The following is an 18,525-nucleotide window of genomic DNA, read 5'->3' on the forward strand; positions in this document are numbered from 1 at the left end:
GTCGGTGAACAGTATATGGTTTAAAGTAAAGACAAAAACAGTGGACATGAAAGAAGTGGTGAGAAGATAAAAAGAGACTGAATCTAATTCAGACTTTGATTAAGGAACAGGACAAGAATAATTTTACCAAGTGCAGCAACAGCAGCTTCAAAGCCTAGCTCTTCATCACCAGGCATCTCGTTGTTACGGTTGCGGCTTGGTGGACGGGAGCCTGTTGGGGACACAACTGCACAAACAATATGAAAAAGAGTGAAAGGGTGTATATATGTAGTATATATATTAGTGTATATATACGATATATACTGTATAATTTAAATGTAACATTAGTCTGATTCTAGATGGGGACCTCTGTTGCATGTCTGACATTTTTTGTTTCAAATCAGTTGAAAGCCTGCTTACTGCCTGAATGCACAAACTCTTGTGTAATATTACTCAAAATGGAATATTTAAAAATTTAGCTTGAGCCGACAAGAAAAACCTTTAAAGAAATATCAACAATGTCACTTATATCCAAAAAATCTATGAACACTAAATGGCTTGGCTTTAGACCAATCTTAAAAACAAGACAAGACAAGACGAGACAAGACGAGACAAGACAAGACAAGACAAAAAACTGAAGGCATCTCCTTTATGTTAAATTTAACGCAAAAACTACATATCCAAGTTAGTACAGTTCAACATTTTAAATCTTAAACTTAGATTTTAAAGGTTTAAATCCAGGGATCAAACAATAACTGGTGCTCACCTGGGGTACACAGTACATCAAATATGAAGCTGGCCAACATAAGAGGCAGCACAGGTCTATAATCACAGAAGTTTCCATCTCTAAGCTGCTCGCCTCTCTCTCTGATGGCCGACATCTCCACCAGGCCCAGAGGAATCTTCTTCAACAGAGCTACCACTTCCGACTCCTGGTAGGCCAGCTTCACCTGGTCAACCCAAACCCACAAACACAATGAGTATGTGTGCTAGACATAATTTCTCCACTCTGTATACAAGTATACGCATGATACATTTGACATGTAGGAACAAAGCAGCCATTCTCAAAAAACAACTGTTGTTTACCTACATTTTCAGCATTTTAGAGACAATCCTATTCATACTAACTTACAGAGATTCTCTATTATGGCTAACCTGCTTGTAATGGATAAAATAAAAATATGCAGCATGTAAACACCATAACACATATCAGTCCAAAAAAATACTAAGGGTGTGAAATAGTTTATTTTGGGATTCAAAAATGGCATGGGATTAGGGCCGAAATGATCAATTAGTCAGTCAGAAATGTTATTCTTTTGTGATCATCCATTTACCAGGACACATTTAGATTAGCATGGCTGAAATCGTGGACAGGCTTCCATGCAGGTTTTCAAATAAGTTTTACTTGACTGCTGATAAATTCTTATATTGACCATCATAATATCATACTGTAAAATTTACAACTAAATAGTACTAAAAGAAATTTTTTTGGAGCAACATCAGCTGCCACACGAGCAATGTCTTGTTCTTGGACATCCCTGCTTTTTCCAGCAATATAGTAAAATAGTACAGCTACTAGACCGCCATGCCTGCAGTCCAGACCTGTCACCTATTAAAAAATTGTGGGGCATTATGAAGTGTAAAATTCAACAATGGAAACCCCAGACTGTTGAGCAACTGCATATATCAAGCAAGACTGGGCAAGAATTTCACTTCAAAACTTCAACAATTATTGTCTTCAGTTCTTAAAACACTTACTGACTGTGCATTCACACTGGATGTGTTTCTGTTTCCATTCAAAGTACATCAAACATCAAATATCTTATCTTATGACTGTATTCAAATAGGTATAGCTCAAAATAGATTTCAAAATCACTGCATTCTGTCTTTATTTACATGTTACACAGCATCCCAAACTTTTCTGGAATTGCAGCTGTACATAGTTGTGAAACCCCACACAAAAAAGATAGAAAGCATGACTAGTGGACGTATTTTCAAAGCTTCAGAAATTAAACCAGCCCATACTCTGCCACTCAGTCCAGTTTTCAAAATCAGAGCCCCCCACCAAGGGTTGCCAACCGTCCAGTATAATGCAGTATTGTCCCGTATTTCAAGGTAAAATGTGCCGTCCCGTACTGAATTAATATCGGACGCAAATTGTCCCATATTTCTGTAAACACCCTACTCTAACTCATAAACTATGTTTTCACATGCTTTGAAAGACATGAGCATGATAAAACCAAAATAGTTTCACGCGACATAACGAAGAAATATTATATAATAAAAGAGAGAGTGACACTGAATGACAGACCCAGCTGCATAGTTGCCATAGTTACAGAGACTCAGATGCCTGCTTTTTAAAAATGTCATTACATCCGTCCATGAAAAGAAAGATGCGGTCTGTAAACAGAACATAATGACAATGACATAACTGACAACACATGGGTCGGTCCAATAGGAGGAAAAGTGTACAAGGTAAACTAATCTGACTGAACAGGAGCACCACGCTCTCTTTGAACCGCTGACTGTTGCTGTATCAAGTTATGCGAAGGTCCATTGGCGCCCGACTGTTAAGCTGCTGAAGTTAGAAAGCTGCATACGTCTGATTCTGTTTAACACAGGCTATCTCAGTCACTATGGAGCTGCGCACACATGCACAAGCCATGTTTCCACTCCCACAGTGAGCCATAAATTTATGTAGAAACGCCTTAAATCCCATTGCATGTCGGTATCTGTGCCTGCTTCATCGCTCATTGGATCTGTCAATGAGAAATAGGCATGAGGAAAAAACAAAGTTAAGTTTTACAAACGGTCTTGCACCAGCGATTATCTCCAACAGAACAGCTGTCATTATGCAAGACCATTACATACAGAGGTGGCTATTAATATCGCCCATACCCCTAATCACATGCACCTGTTAACCATCTTCAAGCTGATAGCACAATCATCATTATAGAACATATAGAACAGATTATTGAAAAGTAATTACTAACCCATATTAAAACAGACTTCAAAAACTGACACAATTCAGGATAAAATCAAAAGCTCAAGGAAATAATAGTACACATAGGCTAAATGATTATTCAGGTTAGCCTAAGTAAGTTTGTGATGGCATCTTTAAGTGGGTTCATACAAGACAGTGTATACTGAAAAGAAAAAAAAACACAATATTGGGGAACCTAAAAAAACTTGTATGTATGTATAAAAAACACAAATTTGTGCGTGAAACTTTGCCAGAATGCAGGAAATGAGGTCTCAGACACAAAAATCTCGTGGGAGAGGGCCCCCAATCCCCCTCTTGATTTGTGTCGGTCTGGGATGGAGCCACAAGGTGTTCCTTATTTTTCCACCCTGAAGTTGGCAACCCTACCCCTTACCTAAATTCCACTTAGACGTACAAAAATTGAGAGGCAGATGTAGCACCTCATCATTTTTTTGTAATTTCCAGGCATTTTACTTTAATGTTCTCCTCCTACAGATTTAATCGTATGAACTCTAAATTTGGTACAAAGCATCTACAGATGTTGCAGATGCTTCATTGTGAAGCGTTTTTATCAAATGGCGTGGATGCGGTGTGGTGTCAAACTACATAATTTACCACGAAAAAGAAAGTGGTTTATAACTATGTTTATTACCTACAGTTATGTAAAAGTAAAAATTAGGACACCCATTAAATGTTCAGTTCTTTGTTAAGAAATGTTCACATATTGATGCCTAATTTTGTTTTTATTTATCTCTGGAAAATAAAGAGATTCAATTGCAGGTAAACAACAAAAAGTAACCTTGTTTTACTCATTAAACAAAAGATATCAACAAAAATGCGTATTCTAACTGAGGAAAAAGTTAGGACACCCTACCCCCTAATAGCTAGTGTTACCCCCTTTGGCTGAAAAAACTTCAGTGAGACGCTTCTTGTAACCATCTACCAGTCTCTGACATCAGTCTGAGGAAAGTTTGCCCCACTCCTTAACGCAGAATTCTTTCAGCTGTGAGATGTTTGAGGGGTTTCTTGCATGTACAGCTCGTTTCAGGTCACCCCACAGCATCTCAATGGGATTAAGATCTGGGCTTTGACTTGGCCATACCAGGACTCTCCATTTCTTAGTTTTCAGTCAGTCCTTGGTGGATTTACTGGTATGTTTTCGGTCACTGTCATGTTACAGGGTGCAGTTTCGCTTTAGCTTTAAGTTTTTTACAGATGGTCTCACATGTTCCTCAAGCACCCTCTGATACACAGTAGAATTCATGGTGGATTCTGTGATGGTGAGCTGGCCAGGGACTGCTGCAGCAAAGCATCCCCAAACCATGACACTTCCACCACCGTGCTTCACAGTTGGTATGAGGTTCCTTTCCTGGAATGCTGTATTTGGTTTACGCCAAACATGTTCTCTGTTCTGGTGTCAAAATAATTCAGTTTAAGACTCATCTGTCCAAAGAACACTATTCCAGAAGTCCCGGTCTTTGTATACGTTCTCTCTGGCAAACTTTAGTCTAGCCTTTGTGTTTTTCTTTGAGAGCAAAGATTTCCTCCTTGCACACCTCCTATTAAAGTTACACTTATGCAGTCTCTTTCTGATTGTAGAGGCATGTACTTTCACATCAACAGTAGCAAGAGCCTGCTGTAAGTCCCGTGATGACATTTTAGGGTTTTTGGAGACTTCTTTAGCATCTTGTCTGCTCTTGGGGTGAACTTGCTTGGACGGCCAGACCTGGGCATGTTGACAGTTGTTTTGAATGTCCTCCACTTGTAAACTATTTTCCAGACAGTGGATTGGCTGATTTCAAATTCTTTTGAGATCTTTTCAAATCCCTCACCAGACTCATAAGCTGCTACAATCTTCTTTCTGAAGGCCTCAGACGACTCTTTCGATCTTACCATGCTGTTCACTCTCACTTCAGTCAGGAGCACACCAAACTAAATGAGGTTTAAATAGGGCAAGCCTCCTTCACAATGCTGAGTAACGATGTTTTAATCATGTGCACCTGATGTGATACACCTGTGTATGATTTTAGCCATTTTTAATTGGATTAAATGTGGGGATGTCCTAATTTATTTCTCACCAGAAATTGCATTTATTTATTTAATATTAAATCTTACAGAATGTTTTTTAAAAAATCTCTTAATAGTGTAGTTATATTACTTGAATCTCTTAGTATTGTTAAAAAAAACACACAGGCTGTCATAGGGTGTCCTATATTTTTGACATGACTGTAATCTTCCCAAAACTACACGTTTCATAAGACTCCTGCCCATGACAATTCTATGTGATAATCAGAGTGTCACCTACTGGCAAAAGGAGATGACATGTCTTACACTTTCATGTTCTGTTCTCAGCAGGCTGACCAGATCAATCTCAAATTTGGACAAAAAAGCCTTCAGACTTTGATGATGCTTAATTGTGAGGACTGTGAGTTTTTGTACAATGGTGTTACAGTTGCAGTGCGGCGAATTGTGATGTTTTGACATTGTACTGAAATTACACTGTTGTAGCTTGACACCAGCTGGTCACATTTGATGAGAGTCCAGGCCTGAACAAATACGCAGTGCAATTATGAATCATTGTCATAGCACCACCTACTGGTAAGAGGAAGTTAGATTTTTTTCCACTTTAATGTCCTCCTCTAAGCAGATTAACCTAATTAACCTCAAATTTGCTCTGAATAGTTGGAAGACTTAAATGATAATAAGATACAAGGCATTTACATTTTTACTTAACGCCATTGCCATGGTGATGCATTTTTCACCATAACACTGGAAACTCACACGCACACATAAGAAGTCCTAAAATGTGGTATCTGCTATGATATTTTCTAGGCTTTAGTGTTGCAAGAAGGCTCTGTAGCACGCCACAGAAAATTTCAACAAAGCAGCCCCCGCGGTATGTTTTACATAGAGCTATGAAACTTGGGAGGTATGTGTAATACACCTACAAAGAAGCTTCCTGGAGCCAAGCCCTAAACCTAACAGGAATTCAACCATTTTGAATTTTACATACATTTTTAGGCGTTTTTTCCCCAACATTTCCTGGCCTCATACTTAAACAAACTCCTCCAACAGATTTCAATTGATCAACCTTAAATTTGGACAAGAGAATCTACATAAGTTGGCTATGCTAAATTGTGAAGAGTTTTAAATTTCGTCAAATGGTGTAGCAGTAACGCCGCAATGAATTTCGATATTATGATATGACACAGGAAGCTAATGTCAACTTCCTATCTGCTCCAAATGTCAAATGTCCAATTCACTTATACTTATAGCGCCACCTACTGGCAACAGGAAACTGGCCTGAAATGTACCAGTTCCAAATTTAGTAAGCTACAGCCAAAAAGGATAGTCTGTCTGATCAACAACGAATAGAGTCCCGCTATGTTTTATTTATTCAACCACACAAATCTGTAATCTGATATGGGTTTTTTGCTTGGATTTGGCATGAGGCAGTGTATATATACACACACACACATGCAAAACATGTTTGTAGGTTAATGTATGAGACACATGTGTGATATGTGTGTCGATAGATGTACTGCATAAATATATTTTTCTATTTTCTTTACTAGTTTAAATACCTATTTTGCAGTTTTACTAATTTGTTATTTATGTGATCTGTTGTTAATTTCATTCACTGTATTTATACTGTAATAGTGCTTTGAGAGAGAGAGAGATGCAGCTCCAAAAGTCAATAATCTATAATCCGTCTGAAAATGCTGACACAAATGAATGCGTGCACACTGCATAGATTTACACACAAAATGTTAGGCTGACAGGTCCAGTATTATACAAGACAAGCTGCCAATAGACAGATACACACAATCACAGAAAACCAAATAGATGATCACCGCCAGGCATAGCCTGGCAGAGATAGTAATAAATGTTACTCTACTCTACTTTTAGGACTTTTCAAGTATCTGTGCATATAGAATGTGTATGTGTACTTATGTAAAAGTGAAAGACCTCCAGAGCTTTGGTAGATGCTGGTGGTCTTTGGAGTTCCAGGGAGAACATGCCGGTGCTGAAGGCCAGGTTGTGGAGCTCCAGTCGTTCACTTAGAACAGTAAGGAGGAAGGCGGCTTTTGACAGTGTGTTGGTAGCTACCTGCGTCTGACGGCTCGTTGACACCTTGCTCTTCTTACCCTGAATTAGGGGAAATAATAATTATGTCAGCAAATTTAAAAAAAAGTTACTTCTGAGAAGGAGATTCACACTTTAAAAGTATTATTTTTTGTGAATAGTTAAAATTTGTGTCTCCTAAAGAAACGGGCGCAAAACAAAAATTGGCACAGTAACAATGGTTTTCGTTCATGAAGAAAGACTCAAAATCCCGATACACATTTCAAGACACTGACTGATGAGTTTGTAAGATTAAGACTGTAAACAGAAGGAGCGAAGAGAAGTAAAAGCACATTGGAGAATGTGTTGCAGGGTGTTGGGACCTGTGACTGGACCTACCTTTGTCTGTGGCTGCTCTACTTTCAAGTCTGGAGGGTTGGCTAACAGATCTCTAGCCAGCTCCACAGCCAGCCGACATGCCTCATTACTATAGCCATGAGCATGTAGGGCCTCCGCACACGCAAACAGCACCTGCACACGCAAGCACAAGCACACGCACACACACACACAGACAGACAGACAGTATTCAGGTTAGTAAAACAAAAGTGGGGTTTTCACATCTGTGCTAAATGGCCTGGAAGTATGTTTCTCCAGTGGCATTAGATCAGGTGTGAACACAAGATAAAAGACCCTGTGCCACTAAATATATGTTGTACACAGTAGTCCATTCTCTAGGTACATGGTCATCACTTTTACTTATTTAGTTATTTTTTATTTTATTTTTTTACTTTTTATTCAGTGTTTCATTTTTTTCCAAATAACATAACATTTCCTGACATAAGACCTCTTAAAATAAGTAAAATATAAATAAATAAAGGTTGAGTGATATTTATAATATATTTTAAAATGATAATAATTAAAAAAAACAAAAAACAAAAACAAAACCCAAACAAACAAAAAAAACATAAGCAATACACTTAAGTATACAATTAAATAAGTTAAATTATTAATACAAAACAATTCAATTAGTTAAATCAATAATAGAAAACTGAGAATTGCAAAGAGGGGAAGCATTTACAGGGCAAGATCAGTTACAGATGAAAACAATAGTAAAAGTTTGAGTGATATTTCATTATAATACAGTCTATTGCAACAACCCATTCTTCTTGACTAAACCCCCAAATACAATCTTACTTGAGCCAACCTTTGTAAAAGTTTCAATTTTCAGTTGCAAACTTGCCATTATTCATTCCATTGTGTAAATCCTTTTGAGTCATCCACTGGGTTACGGACGGTAGTTTAGTGTCAAGATTTATCTTTCGCCTCCCATATAAAACAAACTTCAAGGACTGCTTTTTTTCACTTACATAACATCACAAAATTTAAACATATCCTATCCCAGACAGATGCTGAAACATTAGTACATGCATTTGTCACCTTTAGGCTGGATTACTGTAATTCCCTATTATTCGGTTGCCCCAACAAATCACTTTGGTCTCTCCAACTGGTGCCGAACACTGCTACACGTGTTTATACGGGAGCCGAGAAAAGGGTCCATATTTCTCCTGTTTCAGCTTCGTTGCACTGGCTCCCTGTAAAATCCAGGACTCAATTTAAAACCCTCCTCCTTACTTACAAAGCTCTAAATGGACAGGCTCCATCCTACCTGTCGCACTCATAGTTCCTTACCAACCCTCAAGATCACTGCGCTCTGAAAGTGCAGGATTACTTGTGGTTCCCCAAGTTTCCAAATGTAGGTAGGAACCAGAGCCTTCAGTTACCATGCTCCTCTCTTATAGAACCATCTTCCAGTTCCAATTAGGGAGGCAGACACTGTTTCCATTTTAGGGGTAGACTTAAGACCTTCCTATAAAGTTTGTAATTAGGGCTGGCTAAGGTTGCCCGGACCTGCCCATGATTAGGCTGACATAGGTTTAACCTGCCGGGGGACTCTCTATAGGGGTCAGAGAGCAGTGGGGACTAACACTGCTCTCTGACCTTTATACTTAAGCCATAATAGCTGATTAGTGACCCTAGTTTCGTTAGTGGGTATATTCCTGGAGCACAAGTTTCTTGTGCTCAGTTGAAATCCCCGTCACACTGACGGGGAGGAGGGAAAGGTGGCAGAGCTTTCGGCCCAATCCATTGGGGGAAGTTTTGAGTCTGTTCAGACCTGCCACTCTGGCTCTGCTTCCTCTCTCTTTCTTTTCTGTTACTGCTCTCTGGCATTCATAGTTAAGTCGTAATTGCTCATCAGTGACTCTAGGATCCTCATTGAGTGCTTGAGTGCCATGCCTTAAGGTGTGCTTGTGCTGTGGCTGCACTGATACTGTGCCCCCCGCTTGCCCTGATCGTGGTCTTGGTCCTCGTTGCGCCGATGCTGTGATCATGCCTTTGGACACCTCTGTATCAATACATGCATGTGACTCTTATCAACACCCACAATATCATCATAGAGTGCATTTGATAATTTCACACCTGCCGTTATTGTTATATGACATGCATCTGTTTCCACTATTGCTGTGCCTCTCTCCCCCTCCCCCTCTCTCTTTCTCTTTCTTTTTTGCCACAATTGTATTTCATTTGTTATTTACGACATCTATTGCATGTCTGCCCGTCCTGAAAGAGGAATCCCTCATCATCGTCTGCCACTCTTCCTGAGGTTTCTTCCTTGTTCTTTTTATCCTCGTTACAGGGGTTCACAGAAAAAATGGAGCAAATCAACCTCGGCTCATATTTTTCCCAAATGCGCTGATAGAAAAACTGTTCACAGACCATATAATGCAGGAAATGATGCTGAGGGTTTTTAGAAATAGTTGCCTTCTATAGCTGTCCACTAGACACACTAGGTCATCTCCAGCCTTAGAACTACATGGAAGAAGTACTAATTCACTGCGGCACGCAGTGTTGCCCTTGCTCAGAGAGACATGGCCGCATCAGTCAGCTTCCAGTGAGTAGCCCCAACATGCACAGAGGTGTGAGGGCCCGTTCATCGCTGCTTGCGCCTTTAATTAGGGCCCGAGCACCAAGGTTGTGAGGACTCTATTGTAGTCGCTCCGTTTATTATTGTTGTTATTATTTCGCCGAATGAATTGCTTTTTTGAGGGCTTTATCATACTCAAAAACTCATTCAGCTTTGCACACTTATGGGAACTGGTGAAATTTTTTGTATTTTATAGGTGTCTTGTATAGGTGTCAAAAAATGAGTTCGGTAGCGCCCCCTAAATGTCAGCCCCGGCAAACCATTTCATGTAGAGGAATGAAAATTTGGAGGTACAAAGAACATCCTAATACGAACAAAAAATCCTCTTGGAGCAATGACATCAAAAACTGTCATAACTTGACCCCAGATGGTCAGATCTTAACAAAATTCCACACATTTGATCAGAGGCCAGGCCTGAAAACACCTGCAGTGCAATTTTAAATCACAGTCACAGCACCACCTTGTGGTAACAGGAAGTTACTTTTTTTAAACTTTGATTCTTCCTCCAGAGCAGCTTAACCCCAGTGACCTCATACTCATAATACTGAGAAGACTTTCATGATACACAGAAAAAAAACTTTTGCGTTTTCGTCACACGCTATTGCCTTAGTAACACACTATTCGCCATAAAATAGATAGCACTTTTTGAGGGACAAGGCATGCACAAAAACACACCAAATGTGTCTAGATCCATCAGAAATCCTAAATTGTGATATCTGATATGATTTTTTGGCATTGATGTGCAAAAACGGCTCTTGAGCGCCCCCTAGAAAATTCCAACAAAGGAGCTCCCGCAGACCGGTAAATCTAAAGCTACGAACATTAAGGGACTGATGTAGATCATCAGGAAAAAGGAGAAATATATACACTGTCATTTTTACCCAAGTTTCAACAGTGCTGTCAGTTGCAAATCACAACGCGCACACACACACAACACACACACACCTGCTAAAGTTAGTTAGCTCATCTCCAGCCTTAGCACTACATGGAGGAAACACCTATCACTGCTGCGAGCAGTGTTGCCCATTCTCAGAGAGACACGGCCGCATCAGTCTGCGTCCAGCAAGGAGCCCCGACGTGAGCGTAGGGGCGAGGACCCTCTTGAAACTGAAGGAAATATTATTATTATTAGAGCCCGAGCAGCGAATGGTGTGAGGACCCTCTTGAAACTGAAGGAATTCTTTTTCTTATTCTTCTTCTTATTATTATTCTCTCAAATAAATTGCCTTTTTGAGGACTTTAACAAATTAAAAAAGTCACGCAACTTTGCAGACTTATCAGGTCTGGTGAAAAATTTGATATTTTAATGGTCTCGTGTGTGGGTGGGAGGAAATGTAACAGTTGCGCCCCCTACTGATTTCCAATGAAGCAGCCCCCGCAGCACGTTTTACCTAGAGCTGTTAAACTTTAGAGGCCTGTGCAACACCCTAGCACTTACAAAAAAGTCTCTTGGGGCCATAACGTAAAACCAACAGGAAGTCAGCCATTTTGATTAGAAGTTGTAATTTTGGTGTAATTTTGGCCATTTTCAGGGGTCGTGATCTTGAGAACTTGTCCTAGAGCTTTCATCAGATTGACTTCAAATGTTATGGCTACCTTCATAAGACCTTTGACAGCAAAAGTTGTTCAAATCATGAGTTTTCATCACACCGTGTGATCTGTATGAGGCATTTAATTTGCATGTTCTGCCATAAACCAGGAAGTAAACAGGAAGTGGTATGTAACTCTGCTGTAAATGGTCTGATATGACCCAAACTTAACATATTTGATGGGAGTCCCGCCCTGAACACATCTATATGACAATTTTAAGTGATAATGAGAGCGCCACCTATTTGCACAAGAAAAGTAAAGTTTTACAATAAGATGTCCAGCTCCTAGTAGGTTGACTCAAAATGGTCTCAAAAAATCTTTAAGACCTTGATGATGCTTGAAAATAAATATTGAGAGTTTTCGTTGAAAGGGGATAACGAAGTCGGGTGGACAATTTCGATGTTTCAACATGACATCAAAAACTGTTGTAACTTCGCCCCAGATGGTCAGATCTTTACAAAATTCCACAGATTTGATAAGAGTCCAGGCCTTCAAGACATCCGCAGTACAATTTTGAATCTTACTCATAGCGCCACCTATTGGTAGCAGGAAGTTACTTTTACTCTTTGATTTTTCCCCTGTAGCAGGTTAACTTAATTGACCTCATATCCAATTAGAATACTGTAAAGACCTTCATGATGCACAGAAATAACACTTTTGAGTTTTCATCAAACGCTGTTGCCAAAGTTACGCATTATTCGCCATAAAACTGGAGGCACTTTTTGAGAAGCAAGATATGCATCAAAACTCACCAAACTTAGCACACACGTCAGATGTCAAAATGTGATATTTGATATGATTATTTTTTTTTTGCACTGATGTGCCAAAATAGCTTTGTGGCGCCCCCTACAGATTTCAATGAAGCAGCCCCTACAGTACATTTCTCCTAGAGCTACAAACTTGGGAGGCATGTGTAACAGCCCAAGACCTACAAAAAACCCATACCCTAAACCCAACAGGAAGTCGGCCATTTTGAATTGAATTTTCCAATCTTCTCCTACCGATTTTATTCGATTGACTTCAAAATCTAAACATCCTCTCAGAAGGCTCTGGACATCAAAAGTTATTACATTTGTGAGTTTTTGTTACACCGTGTGGCCGTTACTGGGCCAAACATTTCCATGTCTCGCCTTTAACCAGGAAGTAGTTTATAACTGAGGGACATGGTCCAATCTTCACCAAACTTCACATGTTTGATGATTGTCTTGCCCTGAACACATCTACATGACAACCATTACCATTACTTTTAGCGCCCCCTACTGGCAACATGAAATGTCATGGAAATTAGATGCTTTCTTCTTTGATGGAATGCTCCTACAGATTGTATACGATTGACTTCAAATCTGGTGACAAAACCTTTAAGCCCTTAATGATGCCTCCCTCTGAAGTATAGGTTTTGCCATGAATGCTGTTGTCATGGAGACCCAGTGGTGGCTGCAAAAAAGGAAGTTGTTGTAACTTAACTTTAGGTCGACCGATTGGCCCCAGATTTTACAGTTGTGGTCAGACTGCAGCCCTGAACACATCAACATGTCCTTTAATATGATACTCACTGAGCCACCTACTGTCAACAGGAAGGACGCCTCGTACCACAACTATCCTTTGATTTTCATGAAGTTTACATGTTTTGTTCGACAAATGATGTAGACCAAAATGCCAGATTTTGTGTGTCCAAAGGAAGTAATTCAGCATGTGAAATATCTTCCTCAAGGGTCCAAAGTCTCTACATAGTTTTTCCAAGTTTCACTGAAATGGATGATTGCATCACTGAGTCCCTGTAGCCTTGACTTGCCTGGGGATGCGAGGGCCCGTTCATCGCTACTTGCAGCTTTAATTATTATTATTATTCCTTGAAATGAATTTGCTTTTAGGGGGGGCTTTAACATGTGCAAAAACTCATGAAACTTTGCAGCCTTGTCAAAACTGATGAACTTGTCGATATTTTTTAGGTCTCAGGCTGGGACCTATAAAAATGGCTCATGAGTGCCCCCTAGACACTTTCTACAGAAGAGCCCTCAAAGGCCATTGCACCTACAACTACAATAATTGGCAGGCACATGCAACACCCAAAGATGGATGAAAAAGTCTCTTGGAGCCATACTGTAAACCCAACAGGAAGTTGGCCATTTGGAATTGAAAGTGCAATTTTGGTGCATTTTTGGCGTTTCACAGGGGTCATAACTTTTCGAACTAGTCCTACAGATTTCATACGATGGACTTCAAAATTTAAAAATCCTCTCAAAAGGCCTGGGACCAAAAGTTATTAGATTCGTGATTCGTGAATGGGCCAAACATTTCCATGCCTCGCCATAAACCAGGAAGTAAACAGGAAGTAGTTTATAACTCTGAGTGACATGGTCCAATCTTCGCCAAACTTCACATGTTGGATGACAGTCCCACCCTGAACACATCTACATGATAAGCATTACCATTTCTTATAGCGCCTCCTACTGACCACAGGAAATGACATGAAAATCACGTGTTCTTTGATGTATATCTCCTACAGATTTCACCCAATTGACTTTAAATGTGGGTACTTAGACCTTCCTTAAGACCTGTAACACAACAACTGATTTAAAAAATTTAGTTTTCGTCACAGTATGTGGGCGTGGCTTGGTTTCCAACTTTGAACATCACTGCCATGGCAACATGGTCTTCACCGCCAAACAGGAAGTTGTTGTAACTTCACTTTGCATCAACAGATTGGCCCTCAGATTTTACAGGTATGATCAAGGTGCAGCCCTAAACACATCAACGTGTCAATTAAGCATGATAATCACAGCACCACCAACTGGTAAAAGCAAGAAGGCAAGTAAGCCTCTTCACACAACTATACTACATCATCTGTAGACCAAGATGATGTACATTACCTGGTGGCCACAGGATGTATTACCGCATATGAAATATCTAACTAAAGGATCGAAACTCTCTGCCTCCTTGTTCCGAATTTCACTAAAAAGAAAGATCCTGGGACATCAAAAGTTATTCAGTTTCTGAGTTTTCATCACAACATGTGGGCGTGGTTAGGTTTTTCACTTCGTCACTGCGTCGCCATGACACAGTAAGTTGTGGTAACTCAGCCAGACATTGTCCAATCTGCCCCAAATTTCTCATGCTCAATGAGAGTCCTGACCTGAACACATCTGCATTGCCTATTTAACTTATTGGCATACTGCAACCTACTGGAAACGTAAAGTTACATGAGTTATATTTTTAGGTGCATGCTCTTACAGGTTTACCACATTCAGCTCAAACTTCGCAACAAAAGCTGCTTTAAAGACCTTCATGATGCCTCCTTGTGAAGATCATATATTTTCAATAACCACTCTTGCCATGGCAATGCTTTGGCAGCCCTGAACACATTAACATATAAGTTAACCATGATACTCAACGTGCCACCTACTGGCAACAGGAAGTATACCTTGCAACACAATTATCCTTTGATTTACATGAACTTTACATGGTTTGTTCTATAAATGATGTTCACTAAGATGACATGGAAATTATGTCACCTCCACTGCCACCTAGTGGCCACTGGAAATACTATGCCATGTGACATTTCTCACTCCAGGGAGAAAACTCTGGGTGCATAATCTTACTTTCACAGAGATAAGCACCTGTGTCAGATGGAGTTCTGGAAGGAACCCCTACATGTGTGGGGGTGCAAGGGCCTGTTCATCGCTGCTTGCAGCTTTAATTTTTTTTTTTGTTTTCCCAAATGAATCGCATTTTTGGAGGTCTAAACCTGCTCAAAAACTCATGAAAGTTGGTACGCTCATCCGGACTGGCCAAAAATTTCATATTTCGGTGTTTTTGGAAACAGGTGTGGCAAAATTGCTTCACAGCACCCCGTAACATGCAGCCCCTATGGAAAGTTCACATAAAGTTTCACCTACTATTATAAAATTCACTACACTCATGTATCATGCCAAGATGCACAAAAAAGCCTCTTGGACTGATCCCCCAAACCCAACTGGAAGTCAGACATTTTGATTTTGTGCTCATTTTTGCCATCTTGTCCAACTGGATTAATCTCATTGATTTCAGAACTGGTGTGTCCATTCTCTCGCAACACTTTTTCCTGTTCGGTGGCATACAAATTTGATGTCTCGCCATACAACAGGACATTGTTGTAACTTCGGTGTACAGTGTCGATAGTTTGATAAGGGTCCTGCCCTGAACACATCTGTATGACAATTTCACTAGTCATAATAGTGCCACCTACTGGCAACAGGAAGTAACCCTTGAGGGACAATTATCATTGGATTTACATGATATTTATCTGGTTTGGTCTGTAAATGATGTACAACTAGATGACTTGGAAATGGTGTCCCCTCCACTGCCACGTAGCGGATGCTGGAAGCACTACACCATGTGTAGTAGTACCAGTGTCTCTGCATGCATTATCTGACCTTCACACAGATAAGTGACTGTGTCAGTCGGAGTCCCGCAATGAACCCCAACATGCGTGGGGGTACGAGGGCCCTTTCATGGCTGCTTGCAGCTTTAGTCAATAGTCTTCGGAAACCAGTTCACTACTGGCAATTTGTTGTATTTCAATTTAGAAATGGTTTCTTTAATTTCGTCCTCTGTGATAGGTGTTACTAATTTAGCTGCTACATCTTTGAAAAATGTTGTCATTTTGAGGGGTCTGAAAAATTCATTAATTATTTCTTTCTTAGATTTGTGTACTTGGCCCTTATATACTATAAGTGTTAATCATTTGCAACATTTTGCAAAAACAACTGCTATTCTCTGAAGATTTGTCTCAGTAAGATTAGTTTCAGGGTATCTGATCTTAGGAACTGTGAGTCTGGACTGGGTTTTCTGGAGTTGAAGTGCCAGCAGTCTGCTTGCTTTATTAGCTTTATTTTCTATTAGTAAACCTAAGAGACCCCTCTGCCTTGTATGTTAGTGCCTCATGCAATTGCAACTTAACTTCCTCTAACTTTTTAAATGTGTCTTCTTTTATATATTGTCCATATTACCTATCTAATATATTTATTTCACTTTCCAATCATCATTTTTTATGGCAAAGTACTCAGCTAGTTCCATTTGTAACTCTTGTTTAATGTGAGTATCTGTTAATAATGAGACATTAAACCTTCACTACCTAAAATGATCATCTAATCCTCAATCAATTTTCATTGTGACTGGACCATGGTCCAAAATACTGATTGATTCAGCTGTGGTTTCTTTTATTTGGTGTATGTCCCTTTTTTTTTTTAGATGAAAAACAGGTCTTTTCTTGAGTAGCTCCCATGTACTTTTTCATGTCAGATCCATGTCACAGTGAAGCTGGTACTGTAATGGCCTCTGGTGACGCATTGCTGTGACTTTGGCAGTGGTAAGTCTTTCTTCTGTATTTTTAATTCTCTGCTCATGCCCATCCACCTAGTCTCTTATGTCTGTGACAGCTTGTTCCAGTCATTCAAGGGACATCTTAGTGTGACTATGTCCATCTTGATTTTCTTACAGAATTTCCTCAACTTTTCTAGTACATTCATCTCTGACTGACATTTGTTGCTAGCATTCAAGCGAGCAAAGCTTTTTGTGTTACATTTTTCTTCCTTTTATTTGAGGCTTCTTGTCTGTCAGGGTTCTTCTGTCTAGAGGTTGCACACATTCTTTAGGAATGTTGCTTTTTGTATTTTAGCATTTAATAAATAGGGATGTCAAAATAATACTAAACAATACTCAGATAGTAATCAATACTAAATTTAGTATTCGAGATAATACTCATTTGCAATATTATCAATACCATTAGTACTTTCTTCACCTCCTCTTTGAAGCAGAGACAGGCTTACAGCCCCTTCTTAAGGCTCACTCAGCAACGGGAGATGAGACTGCTCTGCGCCATCTTCACAGAGACATGGTTAAACATCCCAGATCATGGACTGTCCTTTGGACACAAGACTATGATGCAAATTCAAAAAATGCACTCCAGGAATTTAATGATGCCACAAGCAGCAACATGCCCAAGGAACTGGATGCAATTTTCATAGTAGTTGCTGATTTTAATCAACTCACCCTGCAACTCCAAAGATATAGCAGGATTAAGGGCAAAAGGACCAATAAATCTACCTTCTACCTTCCTTCTCTCACTAGCAGGTGACATTAGCTGTTGTCCACAACACCCTCAACTCAAAAGTGGCGCCAGTTGGTCTTTATGAGGGATTAAGAGAGGTCAGGAAACTTCCCGTTTCAACATCATTGGAGTATTAAACATTTATAATAAACGGTAACCTGGCCAGCAGCACACATTAATGGTAGCTGCTTTATTATTAGCCATTAGCCGACAGCCAAATAAGCTGTCTGTTATGCTATTGTTAAGTTAGCTGATTAACAACAACTAAAAACAAACCCACTTCCATTAATGTGCGAGCTAGGCAGTCAATGTTATCAGTCCTGCCCATTTATAACGTTATTCGACAGTGTTAATTTAACTAGTTAACACAATTATCTGTGTTTGAGAAGTGTTATATTTCTCTTAAAGTCCCAGACTGAAACTGAGAAAAGTCAACCTGCAGCTAGACTGAAACACTCACAGCCTAACCTACCAACTCTTTTTTTTTTTTTTTTATCAGTGACCAAAATATGGTGCCAACTCACCAGAAGCACAGAAAATAAACAGGGCTGTAGCAGACTGCATATGCACGTCATTGTTGCAGTTTTTCTTTCTTCTTTTTTTTGCACTACCCTAGACAACCTAAAAACATTGTTGTCATTGATCATTGATTGTATTGGTTGTATTGTTCTAATCTTCACTGAATATATTTTTAAGGGGTGCCTTAAAAGTAGCTCAGTTGGTAGAGCGGGCGCCCCATGTACAGAGGCTAAGTCCTTGCTGCAGTTTGATTTCGGCCTCGCCCCTTTGCTGCATGTCATCCCCTCTCTCTCCCCCATTCATGCATACACTGACCTG

The 18,525-nt window shown here is 39.7% G+C and overlaps 1 protein-coding gene across 1 annotated transcript in view; it reads right to left on the minus strand.

Annotated features, from left to right (window-relative positions):
• The window catches only part of LOC121954428 (zinc finger SWIM domain-containing protein 8-like), an 89,528-nt gene that overhangs the window by 46,436 nt on the left and 24,567 nt on the right, over positions 1–18,525 (minus strand). Inside the window, 4 exon segments of the mRNA XM_042501922.1 lie at positions 128–226; positions 746–929; positions 6,932–7,111; positions 7,427–7,558. Coding sequence (XP_042357856.1) covers positions 128–226; positions 746–929; positions 6,932–7,111; positions 7,427–7,558 — 595 coding nt within the window.

The sequence above is a fragment of the Plectropomus leopardus genome, chromosome 15, assembly GCF_008729295.1.
Source record: "Plectropomus leopardus isolate mb chromosome 15, YSFRI_Pleo_2.0, whole genome shotgun sequence".
In the NCBI taxonomy this organism is placed as follows: domain Eukaryota; kingdom Metazoa; phylum Chordata; class Actinopteri; order Perciformes; family Serranidae; genus Plectropomus; species Plectropomus leopardus.